General features: G+C 42.0%; 1 protein-coding gene across 5 annotated transcripts in view; it reads right to left on the bottom strand.

Moving 5' to 3' along the window:
- LOC126483732 (hepatocyte nuclear factor 4-gamma) overlaps positions 1 to 17,794 on the bottom strand; it is a 220,339-nt gene that overhangs the window by 180,842 nt on the left and 21,703 nt on the right. The window contains exon 1 of one of the 5 annotated variants that reach the window (XM_050106844.1): positions 12,366 to 12,549. The exons of the other annotated variants lie outside the window; for them this stretch is intronic. Coding sequence (XP_049962801.1) covers positions 12,366 to 12,486 — 121 coding nt within the window. The 5' untranslated portion in view covers positions 12,487 to 12,549. Of the gene's footprint in view, positions 1 to 12,365; positions 12,550 to 17,794 lie in introns of those variants that run through there. 5 annotated transcript variants of the gene reach the window in all.

Genomic DNA, 17,794 nt, shown 5'->3' with positions numbered 1-17,794 from the left:
TTCGAAAGTGGACAGAAGTACGTCTCGAAATTTGATGAATAAAACGCAAGTTTGGTACAGAAAACAGTCACTATAGTCTTGTGAACGTAATTAAGCGGATGTGAATGTGTTCTGCGCAGAGACAGGCGGAGAATACCTTGCAGCGTTGGGAGTGTGCCCTCCGTCTCTGTCCCACGCCACACGCTCTAGCCATTGTTGGGCCACTCTTTCTGCTTCTGATTCCCCATAGAAAAATTTGTGTGGTCAGACAGCTATCACTGTTACTTGTTAACACAGCACTTTTTTGTGTTTGCTTTATGCTACCCATAATTAACCCTACAATGCTAAGTACTCGTACCTTCACTATACCTAAGCTAAGACAAAAATCGAAGCAAATTCCTCTATTTTTTTTAATCTTTTTGAGTCATCATTCTTATGATCGATTCAATGCAGCTTCCTACGAATGCCTATCCCATGACAATGTTGTGACAATCTCATCGAGAGCGTAGCACTTGCACCCTTCGTCGTGAATTATCTGTGGGATGTATTCTGATCTGTCTTCCCCTACACTTTTTACCCTCTACAGCTCCCTCTAGTACTCTGGAAGACATTCCCTGGTGTCTGAACACAGATCCTATCATTACGTCCCTCCTCCTCGTCAGTGTTTACTATATGTACCTTTCTTCGCGAATTCTGTGGAGAATCTTCTAATTCCTTACCTTATCAGTCAACCTAATTTCCAACGTTCTTTTGTTGCACCACATCTCAAAAAACTTCGGCTATCTTCTGTTCCGGCTTTCCCACTGCTTCTCTTTACTCACACTACAGACAGACGTGGCAGAACGACACTATTGACTAGAGGGTCTCTGGTACGTTGCCCCTTGTTGCTGCTGCTGCAGCTACTCCTGATGTCGCTCTGCTCTACCTCCCGCCTTACGCCTAAACTGCTATGCCTTTATTGAACGTTGTCCAACCAGTCATCACGTGAGAGACGTAATTTTCCTCCTGAAACCTCTTGTATTTAATTCACAACAAGGCAGAACTTATGTTGGAATCTGTCGAGATTTATTTGAAAGTAGCTGACGAACCTGGCGTTGCCCGGGTATTCATTTTGCCAATTTTCTGTTAGAAACGAAAAGATAAAATGAACTGTTTTTATAGTGTAATAACGAAAACATCTTCCAAATTATGAAACAGTCGTACAAAGGAATGTGTAATGTACAATCGTAGAAGTACAGTTTCCAAATCAAGAAATGTAGTAAGTGAAATCGAAATTCTCTGTAATGTTCATTTAACTCACAACTTCATAATAAATAATATTTCTAGTTACATGACCAAGCAGCTGAGAGCGATTCTACAACGCGATTTTGTTAATATCTCTATGGCAACGCCTTTTCATAGCTCTATAGACGGCTATTGTTTTCGCCTACAGTCGCAGTTGAAAGCTGTCAAAACGGCTGCCAACTGTCAGGCATTTCCCTATTCACGAAATTGACGGAAAGCGTTAATTTTAAATTTATTTTTTATTTCTTAGTAGCATTCATGGAAAACGAGTTCCCAAGTTCCAGTGAGGATATCGTGTCGAAAGTAAAGTGCATGAAACACAATACACGCGTGACGCGACCTTCCTGCGATGCCCACTTTTTGAAGGAACATTTCAATACTAGTTCGGTGAACAGCGATTGCATGGATTATTTTCAAGCAAAATTGCACGGGATACATTTAGAAGGTTGTGGTGTATATACTCTTTGGATTTATAGATCATTTGTGACTGTTCCGTATCTTAGAAACAATAACAAACCAGTTGCTTTGTTTATGAAGAAGCAGATCTTGTTTTGCCTTGTGTTGACGGGGATGGCATGGCTATCAGACAGAACCCATCCAGTGTAAGTGACATGAAAAGTACAGTATGAGCTACATATTTCCACACTATGTTACAGATGAATATCCCTTTAATCACCTGTGTCGCATTAGCTATTGTAAATATCTACCGGTCCAGAGGGATAACAACCACTATGTTCACAAGCAGAGGCTTCCAAATTGTATTCTGGATATTGTCAAGCCCACTTACAGGTTTCTGCCTAATCCTGCGTTTCTAACAAAGCGTGTTCACGGCAAAATCCAGAATTCGAATGGTAGTCTAAATTCGCACATAGGGAAACGATGCCCTAAAACCACATTTTCATCTGATACAGTAGGGAGAACAGCAACTTATGGTGCAGTTCTTGTATTTAATAATGGGAACGTAGGGAGGACGAAGGGCTTTAAGATAGGAAATTTCACTCAAGACATATGGATAAAAAGATATTTATAGCGCCTCTCTGCGCCTGAAAAGTTATTTGAACACCTGGTAAAGGAAAGAAGGCAGAAAACAAGATACCAGAAGAGAAGCCTTGAAGGGAAAGAGGACCATGTGTACAAATCTGATGCCTTCTGATGCGGTGACAAGAAAAAACGTTAGGTTGAATTTAAATTGCATTTTTTGAAAATTTGGTTTCTTTAAAGTTTATGTATTTTTTCCTGAGAGTCTATGAATGCTAGAACTACGAAATTTTTACGCTTATTTCTATAAATCCAATAAATGTTCTCCCTAGGGTAAATTTTGAAATTTTAATGTAAACTGAGATATGGGGCAAATTGCTTGGAATTTTGCATGAATTTTATTATAGTTACAGAATTATAATTAAAGAATTATTAAAATTCTCCTATTCGATGTATCAAAAAATCTCGTGACAGAAGCGTGCTGTATGCACAGACATTAAACAGAGAAAATTTGGTAGAAACTTATTTAATAGTTTCTGAGGAAAAGGTACATACATTATTTTTTGAAAATAAAATTTTTAAATTCCATAAATAAGTTGATTGTATGTAACTCAAGGAACTTGAAGCAAAAATGTTAATTTCATGGTACAAAATTCCATTACCCCATTTTCAAAATTGTGATAGTGTGTGTTTTTCCCGAAAGTCTCCCATTAACTTGATGCGATTGTAGTTTTGTGTTACTAGCAAAGAATGAAAGTATTAAAATTTCATGCACGATGCGGAATTTTTTCACACGTATCAGTGTTTGCGACGTCATATCTTTTGAACTGCGTGTTGTAGAATGCTATATTTGTGTAGGTACAGTCAATGGCATATATAGATGTCTGCGCAATATGATGCGAATAGAGCTAGTAGCAAACAAGTAATAAATTTAAACATCATGATGCGGCCGATTTCATACATCTCATTTTTTATGACTTATCTCCTGAACTATAATGGGTAAGTGATTCTTACCCCCATAGCGATTGTTGCCTGACCGTACGGTATACGTGTATCAAATTAGGTTGAAATCGGTGAAGGGGTTTAGGATTAGATGTGGAACACAAACACACATGTATTGAAATATGTTCATTACTGTAATATGTATGGACTACATTCTGGTAACAAGATGAAAATACTCGTAGAAAAACTCAACCTAGGAAGTACATTAGGGACGAATGGATTCTAACTGAATCAACTGCGTTATTTACGAGGTGGAACAAATCAGCAGGTAGAACTAGCGTGGGAAGGATGGTGCAGTCTTGCGGCAGAGCTCGCTAGAGCCATGACAGGCGGCAGACAAATATACAGCCGCGTCGGACCGAACAATAGCGAGTCCTGAGCCCGTTCTTTGCGCTGGCTTACGTCTGCCTGCACTGCGTGTCACCGTTCTCCACACACGACACTTAAGAGGCATCGCGTGGGACTTCTCTCCGACGGAAGCAGATGTCTATACGTAACTCCACGAGATGAAGTATAATGCACTGCTTACGCGCAACAGATTCTCAATGTGAGGCGATGACAACAAGATTCTGTAACGCCATTAGATACAAAAAGATCGATTGTGAGCCTGTAGTTTGCGTTTGTTATTTTTCTTGCTTTCCTGATGACAGTTTTCTAACAGTGTTGCGCAGTTCGCCTGGAGGATCAACATTCACTTCTGCGTCAGTGGACGCTCTTGGAGGATCAAAATATCCCTTTTGCACAGAGGTTAAGGACCTCAACGTCTTTGTGACAAACACCTAGGTGTGATAGATCTCGTCACGGGATACAGCTTTTGTTAAAGAGAAAATATTCCCTGACACTGACCAAGTGTGCGGGATACTACCTACCCCAGTATACTGACAGTGTGATTTTCAACAAGAAACCCATAATAATAAGTCTCTAAACGGATAAATATATTCTAGCACTTTGAGCACTATGCCTGTACGTCATAGGAGCGCGAATGTATTGCCCGTATGGACGGCGCATCTTTTCCATTCACTGAAAAGTGTTTTCCCGCATCCTACACGACTGCCGGCTGTACCATAGATGTAGTAGTTCATATTTCGTACACTATTTAAAATTGTGCATTTACTGAACATGCTGTAGGAACATCAGACACTAGCTGTCGGAATTGTCATGAAGAACAGAAAGAGCCTACAACAAGCTTCAAAACAAGGAAGCTAAAGCCTTTGAGTGTTCTATTCCAGCGCTCAAATGGAAAAATAAACGTAATCTATACTGGTTTCCTACAATACATCAGGCAACATAGTGATAGCTGTACTTTCGAAAGGAGATTTTACAAGAATAATAAAGCCAAACATTCTCATAGATAATAGCAAGAACAAGACAGGTGTAGTCCGTGTCAATCAGCTCTACAGCTACTACCCATTCGCAAACAAAACAAAGAAGGGGCGTAAAAACTTTTCTTTCACGTTTTTTCGATGTCTGCTGTAAATAGTTTTATTTTGCACAAGGATGTCACCAAGCAAAAGATATCTCTATTGAAATTTATACAAAAGGTTAGCATGGATCTGGTAGCTGCAGGAGCCAGAAATTTTGGTCACCAATTTTCAAAAAAGGTACCACCCGGTGCCAACGAAGTAAACGCCACGTACCACTGTAAAGATTAGTCTTACACAGAAGAGACTGGCAAGCGGATAAGCAAAGAACGCAGGTCGTGCTACAAGGACAAATGTTGGTCTTAGTGTACCACAAGGTTTCATGACTACCATTTGGAAACAAATTGTGTGTAAATTACATATAATCGTTTTTGTCATAGTATTAAAGAAATATACAGTTATGAAGTTACTTAGAGTTTTCGTTTCTACGTGAGATCTTCGTGAGAAAATGTAAAACTTCTTCTGGCGGGGGATTTTTCATGTTTTTGACAACTCTGATACACATGCAACCACATATGTACGCAAGGATATTTCCTCATCTATAAAGTATGAGGTTTAAAGTGATGCTAAATGCGTGCCTCTAAGTTCCTTGACTATTGTGTAATTATTCTTTATATTTGCTAGAAGCTCGCCAGTCGGCATACGCAATCGAAGAGGAGATATATCAGTGTTGAATGTTGTAGAAGAGAATCAGTAACTTCAGTTTCGTTCAGCCTACCGCCTTCATGCGGAGCTGATGACTGTATTATAGGCAACATACATTGCATACGAACGCCGCAGAACTTCTACGTCCTGTCGCCTCTCAGGGAATAATTAGTTAAAATAGGCCTAGTGTCACCGGGAAACGTCAGCGAACATTTAGCCTCTCACAAAAGTTGTCTCCCGTGACTTTGTCACTCCTAGGCGTCTGCCGCAAATATTTTTAAACACTATAGGCATACATATGTAGGTATGAGGGTCGGGTATCGCTAAATACTTACTAAAGTAGATGAAATTCGCACGCGTCTCAGCGCCCTAAGTTAGCAGCACAGCGCATAGTTAGCGGATTTCGTGCCTATTTCCAAATTGGTGGAAACGTAATGCATTGAAGAAACGATAGGAGTTGTAAGAGGCATGCAGTTTGTGGTTCTAATTAGAGAAAGAGCAAGGAAATTCATTGGGATGTTCATCTTTCCATATGTGCAGTATAAACAAAGATCGCAATATTTTGCAAACAAATCCAGTCAGATTTTTCATTAGCCCTCCTGACATCTGTGAGTCTTAAGGTAGCCCGCGAAAAATCCTTAACGCTAAAGGAAACAGCGCATTAAAGGGCTAAATATGAAGATATCCTCACACAATAAAGATTTAGTGCTTTGCATTTTTGAAGAATAATAATGACAATTTTAAAAGTAAGAAGGGCCATATTTAGGGGTGGTGGTATACTTACGTAATATACCTAACTAGCAGGTAGCTTCATTGAAATTAATTGTATTTATTGTGTCGATACAGATGCACGTTCGATATATTATTTAACAATCTTATTTCCATTGACTGACTGGGTTGAGAACGTCGATTGGCGTCGTACACACACCCAAAAAGCATCTCATTCCCGATTTTTGTTTCTCACTACGAACGGAAGTACGAAACGAAGCAATGGGCAGGTGCGAGGGCCGGTCACCGCCATGGAATGGGAGTAATAATTGGCACGCCAAGAGAAGTCGCGGTCACTAAAAGAACGATGAAGGGGAGAGTAAGGGGAGAGGGCAGATAAAGTTGGCTGTTCAGAAAACAGCAGCATGGAGGTAAAAATATAATAATGGAACCCTCGTGGCTGTTCGAAAAGCAGAATTCCCACAAGCGCTGATGCGTCCCGTTAGCTCACCGGCTGATCGCGACCTCCTGACGCACTCTATTCTAACTTCCTTGGTTATCGCCATCGATGTGAGAGTTACTCATTTCGGAAGTGATTACGAATTTTAATGCGAACTGTTAGTAGTGCCCAGAAGTCAGGACGTTTGAATTCCTGTGTAAGGCTTAAGGGAGATAGACCATGACACCCCTAAAAACTGGGATTTTTCAAGAAAGTCGGAATATCCATAAACGGTAGACAAAACAGCAGCAGCTGTATCCTGGCTGCCTCCTCATTCATTGTTCCATCAGGTGCAACAAACATACTCTGTGTACTACCTGGTGATCTGCCGTATCTACCTTGGCTGTAATTACTGGATAGAATAATAAGCAACACAATAGACGGTAGATTAAAGAGGTACTATATAAAGCTGACTGACTACAGAATACGTAAATACTCCAGTCTTGACGTTAGAAATATATTTTTAAAAATTGAAACTCAGGATGCCTTCATAACATTGGCTGATCTAAATACAGCCACCGTTATGTACGATAGAAATCGTAAGACGAGTTGGGATATAGCGAACAGACAGGAGCGTGTCCTACAACTTCGCAAAAATAAAACAGGAGTAATTCAAGTCGGAGCCCAATCAAGATTTTTTCGTGTTGCGAGGGGTTCTAAGTGATTTCTACATATCATTTTTAATGTTATTTAACAAATATGCACAATAAGCAATGAAAACGCAGAAGGAAATTCTAGGAAAAGGTAAAAGTAACGAAGAATCTACGCTCGATTATGAAGAATAGAATGACTAATTGGCACATGATCTGGATTAAAGGTAAACGAAGGAAATAGCAAGGCGATGAAGAGTAGTAGAAGAGAGTGATGAATTTCTAACCATTCTGCGTGTAGGAGACACGAACAGAAAACTGAGATCTAGTAGGCTAATTACACGATGTAACTGAAGCAAGGGGTACATCAGAAAGCTGACTGGCACAGGGCATGAACTCTTTCTTCAACCGAAGATTTGTACTATCAACAAATGCTGATGAGAAATTTAATATGTTATCAAAACTATACACCGGTATCAGAGAATTGTATGAACGAAAACATACACTGCAGAAGATCGGAGAAGAAACTGGACCCTTATAAGTATACTGGAGGGGGATGCTAAATATTAGTTGGACAGATAAGTACAAAGTGGTAAGTTACTTGAAGAAACAAACAACGGGAACGCCTTTACTAGATAGTGGCTCATGTTCCAAAGTGTCAACTTCCTACAGTAAAGGCAAAATGAAGTGGCAGACAAAAATCAGAAAACGTAAAACGCGTCGTCGACAGGAGCGGAACTAGGCTGAGGTAACCGGAGCATTGTCCCAGGGCTCCCGAGAACAAGGGACCCTTTCGCGCCCGAAAGAAAGAAAGAAAGAAGAATAATGCCGAAATAAGATGGAGAGGAGAATTAGAAAATTATCAAAATCGATCTGTCAAGTGACTCCTGGATTTATTTCCATTCATAGTCTTAACTCGGCATAAGCAGACAAGGGCTACTGGTGCTAAACATGAGGACTTCTCGACACAGAGACATCCGAAGGTTATTTTTAAGCCGTTCGTGTGTAGCGGGGTCGATGAAGGCGACCGATGGCAGGCGATATTGCTGCCGAGATTGACAGAGACGTGTCTCTCGTGTGTCGGGCCTATAATGAACTCCTCGTTGACGGCACTGCTCGATGCACCAGACCAGGTGTACACAACGGCGAAAGAAGTCACGTACATACGATACTTTCTTCTAGAAATGTGTTTGTCACCAAAATGAAATGCAGCGTTAAGCAATGTCGCCTATGACGTCAGGCCTATTGCACACAGTATCGTTTGATCTCCGGCAACCTCTACGTATCTAGTGCTAGAGAGGCGAGAAGCCAAGAAAATATGGACGAATTGATCTATGTTTGAGGATACGAACTGCATCAACAAGAAGTCGATAAATTTAATTATTTGTAGCAGAAGCACTAATCTTAAACAGCATTTCATTCCGTTTAAAGCCAAACTGTAGAAGACGTCCAGGATATAAAAGAAAATTTAGTTTTAAGAGAAAAATAGAGCTTAAGGCCTGAAATCGACCTATAATGCATTACAAATTCCTATAAATATATGTTATTTCTTATGACACGTCCGTGTAAAATCGTGTGTGTAAGGAAACCATGGTTATACACTCGACTGATTGAACATTATCTCTACGAGCACATGCAGAAGTGCACTTGGCACGGAAACATCACGGGAGAGTGGGCAGTTTGTAATGGGACAGTTCTGCTGTAATTACAAGATTTATAAACTCCAGGATTCACCAAGACAAACTGCTTCAGAGAAATTGTGATAAACAGTCTAGATAACTGGTTTGCAAAAACAAACTACCCTGATTACAACTACATAGTCGGACATCCACGAGTCCATTACAAGTATACGTCTTTAATAAAATTATTTACGTTGTACGTCGGCAGAAATGTGAAATCGATTTTACCCCTTTGGTTTGTGTGTCACGGACTGACAGAACTCTTGAGGTTTGTTGACTGGCCTGCCTTCTGACTAAGATCATCGTGCCGTGCTTTCCATCCTTCTTTGCGATCTTCAGTTCGTTGTAACCGCTTTGGAAAGACGCTGCAGCAACTGGCGTTGTCAAACATTTCGATGTTTGGATAAGCATCTCTTAACCTTATCTTTGAAAAACACTTCAAAATATTGAAATTGGAAGCCGTATCTATCCTCTTCATCAGCTCTTCTGCCTGCAACTTTAAAGAATCTATTTCGTAACTACCTCCACTGTTTCTGTATCTCTGCTGTATTTGAAATCAGCTGCATATTTTTCAAAATAATATATAGAATGTTCGCTTTACAGTGACAACAAAATCTAAACATACAGGTTGTAAGTGCAGATATTTCTATTGGTGACTGAGGACGGTGTACTGAACAACATTACATCAGTATTTACGTCATTTGCCATTACAAGCCGTTTGGTTTTAGAATGGTTAGTAACTCCAAGTATATGTGGCAAGAGCAAGCCAATAATGCGTATTTTCCCCTGGGCAGCAGGTCGTGAGTTGAAGTGTGGACGCAAAACGCTTAGTCTATACTGAGTGGCGTAGTCTACTAGTCTACTTCGTGGTGCAGTACGACCGTGCTGACAGCACCAGGTGGTGAAGTTCGTGACGTGTTTGTGGGGAGACTGTTCAACGCACAGAAAAATTATTCACATGCTGATTTTTGTACATATTAAGATAGAAATATCTACATTTATAACCGTTACACCCTATATAAGTAGGACCTAAACCCCGTGACCTAATATCTGAGCCATGCATCTTATTACCAATGACAGTGCGTACATTTGTTTACAGGAGCGTTCACCTCAGAGCCACAGAATATAGCTGTTTATAGGATCAACGACTAATAACAGAAGGCTTATTCTTGCATTCCTTTTTGTGTACTAGTTACATCGTACCAACAGTGTACTATATGCAGGGGAAAGTAAATTACATAACCAACCCCCACCCCCATATTTTTTTACTTTCTTCCTCCAGTACCGACTCCTTAGTCTTCAGCCGCCACAAAATCGGAAAAATCAGAAGCATATTTCCTTCATCACGTGCTTGCCGACCTTTGAGATCCTATAATATCGTAGCGGAGTAGCGACAAGAACTCCATAACTGAACGTGAGCCAGTTGTCTAGTTGGCAGCTGTGTAATACATGCGCACTGTTGGCACATAAACTATGTTAGCGACAGGAGTTTGTTCGGTGATAGTGGTTTCTTTCTGGTGCTATTAGGACGAAACGACAGTGAAGAAACGACATTGTGACAACAGCGCGCGTATACAGCCGCGGGCAGAGGAAAGGGCTACTTCTCGTAGGCAGAAGATAGGAACATGTGGCATAGGAGAACTGACGTAACCGTCTATCTTTCTCGTTTTTGTTTTTCCCCGGAAGGTTTTTGCGCTCACTCCGTGCCCATGCCAACCCTTCGGTGCGGCTCTGTTCGACAACTGCAGTATCTAGTATCGTGCCGGTTTTTCGAACTAATAAGCGTTTAAATGTTCACCACTCGCTAGGTACTCTTCGTCTCAGTGACGGTTTACGCAATCGGGAACATGCGCAAAAACCGCAAGACTCAGAAGCTGACAGGCTGCACGGAATGTTCCCTGTGAGCACGCGATGACGCAGCAGCTTGCGCGCCTGGACTCTCGTCTGACGCGTTTATATTGTCTGCCAAGGCCGCATCGTTTGACACTTCGCTAAAGCAATATTTTCTCGTTCCTTGCTTACTATCTGCGAAAAGTTTTACTGACAAACATTACACTGGTCGCTGTCAACTACAAAAACTAAAGCCGCAAGAGTCACACGTAAATCTCCGTCAAGTCATCCGCACTTAATCGCATTCATGCCCACACGGCATTCCATACGCAAGTTGGAATTCATGGTTCAAAGATAGTGACAAAAGTTCTTGTCTCACGTAAACAAATCAGAAGCGACGTCGTCTATCTGCGGCAGAAATACGCATATTTCTTTGAAGCGAATCATTCCTTATGGATCATACGAAGCACTCGAAATGTAATTTCTCACAGGTCCCCTGCACATACTGTTACACAACGCCGTCAGATGTCCCTATAATTCTGTCTGTCGGAACCACTTTTTACGCCTTTAGAAATTAGCAGTTACATTTTTTGGTGACTCGTGGAGTCAAAAGAGATCTACAGAAATTAACTGTTAAAAATAAAAATGATTCTGATGCTGTAGTATGATCTCAGGACACCAGTTATGCAGAGGTTATTATGGAGCTGCATTCGAGCGCGAAGAACGAGGAACAAATTTCTCACCGGACATTCAGACATGCGTTTCCTTATTTTTCGACATCGGTCTAGTTCAGTGCTGGGATGGTTCCTTCAACAAGGGCCACAGCCAATTTCTTCCCTCAATTATATCGAATCCGAGCACGATTTCCGCTTCTAGTGACCCCGACACCAATGTGACGATACTGCACGGCGCGATGTTACAAGCTTTCAGGGATGATGGAAAAGAGTAAGTGTATAACTTGGGGTAGAGGACTCTGGCCCGGAAACAACCGAGTCGAAAGTTATAGGTTCTGAGCCTCTGACAGGGAAATACATGTACCGGTACTGTTGTTGCTAAGATTGTACGGTTGGAAACTTTCAGAGGTGGTAGTAGGGTCAACAGAAGAAAAAACGTCCAATAGGTATCGGATCTAAAATGCGTACCTTAAGAGCTACGAGTATATGTACCGTGATGCAATTCTTCTGCGCAATAAGTCCTCTTAGCTCTTAAGGTGTGTAATTTAGAGTCCAGGTTTACTACTAAATTTTTTTCTTGTTTTGGTCCATAGTACCACCTTACCACCTCTGAAAGGTGCTTACCCTACCATCTTAGCAACAATACCTGTATATATTTTTTCCACTGTCAATGGTATCAGACCTATTTTTGTTTATAACTTTTGACTCCGTCGTTTCCGGACCGCGGTCCCTTACCTCAATTTGATACGTTTACCGTTCTCCATCATCCCTGAAAGTTTGTAACGCCACTTATTCACCCTGTATAACTCCCCACCCTTGTGGATTTCGAAGAAGATATATCGATGCAGTTTCTCTGTGGGATTGATGTAATTTCGTGTCTAATGTCTCACACTGCAGAAGAGCACTACTGTGTTCTGTTCTGGACTCGAGAATCGAATTTAAACCTGATGTATGGTGTACTAAGGGAGCGACCGGGCAGCAGACTGCACTGGCGGTGCTGCGTGGCCTGAGACGTCAGCGGCAATTATCCCCATGCGCCGGACAGGCCAGTAATCGCCAGAGGCGGGGTCACTTACTGAGAGAGCGCCGTCTCCTGGCGCGGTCGGCCAGCAGGGACGTGGTGAAGCCGCGAATGCCCACGGTGACCATCTCGAACAAGACGAGCGCGTGCTGGCTGCGTCGCGGCTCGCCTTGCATCCGCGCCACGGAGACGCGTCACGCGGGCGGGCCAAGGCGTCCGCCGACCGGACAACTGACGCATCGCGCCGCGGTGGGCGGCGCCACGCCACCACGCGCTTCCCGCGCTCAGCACCAGATGGCAGCTACTGCAGGCCGCACTCGTTTCGACTACTGTCGACCGCTGCCCTCGAAAGATCGACTGCTCCAGACAGTGTTTCACAGATTCGCCCTGAAACTTCGACTCCCGTAGAGTACAAGTCGAAGTTTGGCCGCTACATCCACGCCTCCACGGTCGAAGTCGACAAACAGTAGCGCGGTGAAGTTTGACATCGGAACTAGTCGCTTAAAAAATTTCACTGCTGTTGTTTTGACCGTCGTACAGTGGGCTCTTAATGCAGTAGCGGAAATCTGTATAAGGGCAGGGTGCTTGCAAAAGTAATAGTACATATAAAGCATACATACATCGAATTTCTTTGAAAGTAGTAGATACATATAAGACAGAAAATAATCACGGAATTACATAATTTCTTCCATAATATCACTAACAAACTATCGCGTTTCCATTTCTTGGGTGGAAATTAGTGTAAACGCACTTACTGTCCTGTTGTGTTATTACACTGTTAGTACTGTGTCCAACATTCGTCTTCCTAATTACCTCAAAATTCTCTTAGGCATTGATTTTGTTATGGTTTGTAGGTCTTGTAGTGAAGTTGTCGCCCACTCTTCTCGTGTTGCTCTTTTAGCTCACATGCGGCCTCAAATTGCTTACCATTGCGATACACACACCTTATAAATGTTTTCCATGGGGTCAAACCGAGGCTACGCACAGGCCAGGCAAAACATCGATATCTTTATCTTCAAATTACTTTTTTGTTTTGCAGAACCCTGCACAGATGCAGTATCTTAATAAACAGACATTCGTCCCCAAAGTCCTCATACATTCAAATCAATTCTGTTTCTAGCATCTCAGTGTACATATTAGAGTTCATTCTAGTATTCACCCAAGCAACATGTGATTTACCTTTAGTGCAGAAGGCTTCCAACACCAGAATTTCTGCTCATTCTAAACGGCTTCTCTGTTCTCATATCACGCCACTAATACTGAAATTAATACGGTCAATCTAAATTAAATTACTTATCACTGTAGATCATTTTATCCCGCTCTGAACTTCATGGTGCATGTTTTTCAGAGAACACTGTAGTCTGTTTGGATGTGACAGCAGGGTTCTGCAGGGGTTTCTTGAATGCAGAATGTTTGTCATTTCTTAAAATTTGTCTTATACGTGTGGCAGCTACTGGCAACTGAGAATCAGTAATAACCTGAAAAGAATAACGGTTTGTCGCCCTTGGTAACCATTTCGACGCCTCAGATAATTTTCTACTCTGCTCATCTTTTCTGTTCTGTCCATATCGTGCACCCAGTCATAAGAAATTTTCAGTCATTGTACGGTTCAAGTTCTTGGCGATTTGACGATTAAAGTTCCATTTCCTTGTTTGAACCGATTTTTGCTGCATCATGACTTGCTAAGTTTTCAGCGTTGCATTGTTACAATCGTGATTTATGTACACACCATGGACTGTCACTGATGATGTTTTTCCTATCTGTAGTAAAGGCTCATACGCACTCTTACACGACACCTGCTTTTATATCGAGTTCCACCCTGTACCACCTGAACCGTTGATGTTTTTTGCACGCCGTACAACTTAAATAAAATACTGTACCATTTTACTGCATTTGTCGGTAAGCTGGATCTCATATTTAAACAAATGAAATGACAATTCCTGAGACTTTACTCGTCTCATACAGATATGATTTTTTATAGGATCTCGTACTATTGCATATACACGTGCAAAAACATCTCAACAGGCAATGTTAATTTTCCTTCAAATATCCATACCTTTTTATTGATTTCCACAACTGTAGCGTAAGGCAAGGGTGTCAAACTAGCGGCCAGTGGCTCAATATTCATTGCGCAATAATTTTCTGTCAATATATCGCTCCGAAGTGCGAGGCCAAGAACGACACGATGTTACTACGCAATATTTATGCGAGCGACGCGTCACTTCGTAGCGAACATGACGGCGCTCGACGATGTGGAACTCCTACGTACTGCGACAGAGTTTCTTGCCTTGCAAAACACAAGCAGAAATTATGCAGCACGGTCGAAATAGGACTGAAAAGCTTTCAGTATCAACGGAACAACCGGCTAACTGCAGCATATATTCGTAAACAATAACTAATTACAAATTAAACAAGTGACTGTGTAATTTTTAATTCTGTTTTCTGTGTATTTGTCTACTGTAACAACTGTAGCAAACGATATACAACAATTGTTTACTAATTAATAACTGAAAGCTTACAATATACTATGTCTGTGGTATGAGAACTGATGCGGGGAGAAAAAAAAAGTACTGGACAGCTGACCTGATCTTATTTGGCAATTCTGAAAACTGTTACAAGTAAAATAAACATCTCTGCATACTGCCATACCATCACGATCTTCAGTTTCCTCTGTCATTGAGGACAATGAGGTATGTGGCGTTTCCTGAACAGTCAGGAATTTCTTTTTAATACAAATCATCCAACACGCTCCCTGAAATTTTCAGTTATTTGCGTAAATTCATTCGCCGAGAATTTAATTCGGTCTCGTCAGGAACTTCCGTTTATTGCGCAGTACTATCCTTACATTGTGGAATATAATACACAATATATTGACAGTGACTGCAGAGTATTAAAAATACTGAGCGAAAGTCAATGTTATTAATGCTCTGCTATCTCCTCCAATATATGGCGCAAACTGTCGACATCATAGGCAGGGAACTGGCATCAGAGCGGTGCCAATTGGTTGCCTAACTACACGCGTCTATGACTACTTTGCATGTTTGCACATTTTTAAAATTCTCAATAAATGCAGGCAAGTAGCACCGAAGATATTGCCGAACTGTAGGTTCTTAGAGGAACCCTTTCCATGTATTCATACAAGTGTCAATGGTGGCACCCTTAAATGACTGCGCTACAAAAGGACACGAAACAGGATGCCCGAAAAAAGCATAGGAACCATTTGCTGCTTTAGAACACTTTCAGATTTCGTGGAATGGTTTTGAATGGTCCCTAGTGGTTCCAACCTGTACACGAGGGCAAAAATTGCTGTCGTGCTGCACTCTAAAGGGATGTGATCATGTTCAATCGGGAAGCCCCACAATGTCCTCAGATAGGGGTTGAAACGTCAGCAATGTCGTCCTGTTGCTCTTCGAACTGAGAACTGTAGTTTTCGACCGCGAAACCTGCGGAATCAATGCGACAAGGAAAGGGATTTCGCTGAAGCCCTTTGTGCCACCCTCTGAGGCCTTTTCGTGTCGAGTCTGAGGGGCCATTTGAATGAAAATCTTTTGCTCGGCCACCTATAATAACGAAATTCGGAGTGTGTTGAGGAAGCAGAGTACATTCTCGGTTCAAAAACGAATGCATAAGCGAAGGCTAGTAGAGAGATTCGTGCGCCTGTGAGAAGATCTTTGCGCGAAGCTTACACCAACTACCACAGTAACATCTTAGCAAAAAGATCTTGCAGAGAACCCGATGAATTTGCTAAACGGGTCTAAGACTTTCCTTCAGTCCCTTGTTGATTAGTGTGGTGTTGCAGTAGAAGACAGTAAATTGAAAGCTGAAGTTTTAAATTTCACGTGCAAGAAATCGTTTACACTGGAGAATCGTACAAACATTTGACCATCGGACAGACACTCTTATGGACGACATAATAATAAGCATCCCTAGAGTAAAGAAAGAACTGGAAGATTTGAAGCCGGCCGGAGTGGCCTTGAGGTTCTAGGCGCTACAGTCTGGAACCGCGCGACCGCTACGGTCGCAGGTTCGAATCCTGCCTCGGGCATGGATGTGTGTGATGTCCTTAGGTTAGTTAGGTTTAAGTAGTTCTAAGTTCTAGGGGACTGATGACCTCAGAAGTTAAGTCCTGTAGTGCTCAGAGCCACTTGAAGATTTGAAAGCAAATAAATCACCAGGTGCCGATGGAATCCCAGTTAGATTTTACAAAGAGTACTTTACGGCATTGGCCCCTTACCTAGCTTGCATTTATCGCCAATCTCTCGCCCAGCACAAAGTCCCAAGCGACTGGAAAAAGGAGCAGGTGACTCCAGTATATGTGAAGGGTAGAAGAACGGAGCCGCAAAATTATAGATCAGGGTCTGTTTGCTACAGAATCCTTGAACATATTCTCAGTTCGAATACAATAAACATTCTCGAGACTGAGAATCAGCATGGTTTTAGAAGGCATCGTTCGTGCGAAACTCAGCTTGCCCTTTCTTCACATGATATACTGACAACTGTGGATGAAAGCAACAGGAAGATTCCATATTTCTAGATTTCCGGAAACATTTGACACGGTGCCCCACTTCAGACCGTTAACGATGATACAAGCATATGGAATGAGTTCATAGATATGTAAGTGGCTCGAAGACTTCTTAAATAACCGAACCCAGTATGTTGCCACCGACGGTGAGTGTTCATCGAAGACAAGGGTATCGTCAGGAGTGCCCCCAGCGAAGTGTGATAGGACCGCTGTTTTCCTCTGCATACAAAAATAGACTCGGTGGACAGCGTGCGTAACAAGTGCGGTTGTTTGCTGATGATGCCGTGGTGTAGGGTAGTTGTCGAAGTTGAGTGACTGTAGGACGACTTAAACAAAATTTCCAGTTGGTGTGGTGATTGACAGCCAGCCCTAAACGTGGAAAAATGTAGGTTAATGCGGATGAGTAGGGAGATCAAACCTTTAATGTTCGGATACAGTACTACTAGTGCTCTGCTTTACACAGTCAAGGCGTTTAAATATCTGGACGTAACGTTGCAAAGCGATATGAAATGAAACGATCATCTGAGAACTGTGGTAGGGAAGGTGAATGGTTGACTTCTGTTTATTGGAAGTATTTTCTGAAAGAGCGGTTCACCTGTGTTTGCGAGTGGAACAGAAATGGAAATGACTAGCAGTAGTACAGGGTACCGTCCAGCACGTACCGTACGGTGGCTTGCCGATTATCTATGTAGATGTAGACGAAACTGCGTGATTTTAAGGCAGATGTCGCTGTACTAGTTTCCATCATAGAGGCTTCAAAAGAAAGGGTGAAACGTGGGTTAGAGGGTGTGTCATTACCCTCCGCTTCGCGGAATTGTGGCGCAATTTGGTGACAATGTGACACCGTTAATCCACCTTACACTTCAGATGAAAAGGTGTAGCATTTTTTCGTGTCGACACTTTGAAGTGTCGGCGAGCCAGAAGGTGGCATCGCAAGGCGCCTCGCTTTTGCACTGTTACAG

Source organism: Schistocerca serialis, chromosome 6 (assembly GCF_023864345.2).
Source record: "Schistocerca serialis cubense isolate TAMUIC-IGC-003099 chromosome 6, iqSchSeri2.2, whole genome shotgun sequence".
Lineage (NCBI taxonomy): Eukaryota > Metazoa > Arthropoda > Insecta > Orthoptera > Acrididae > Schistocerca > Schistocerca serialis.
The sequence above is the reverse complement of the archived record's forward strand: the minus strand, read 5'-3'. Positions and strand labels throughout refer to the sequence as shown.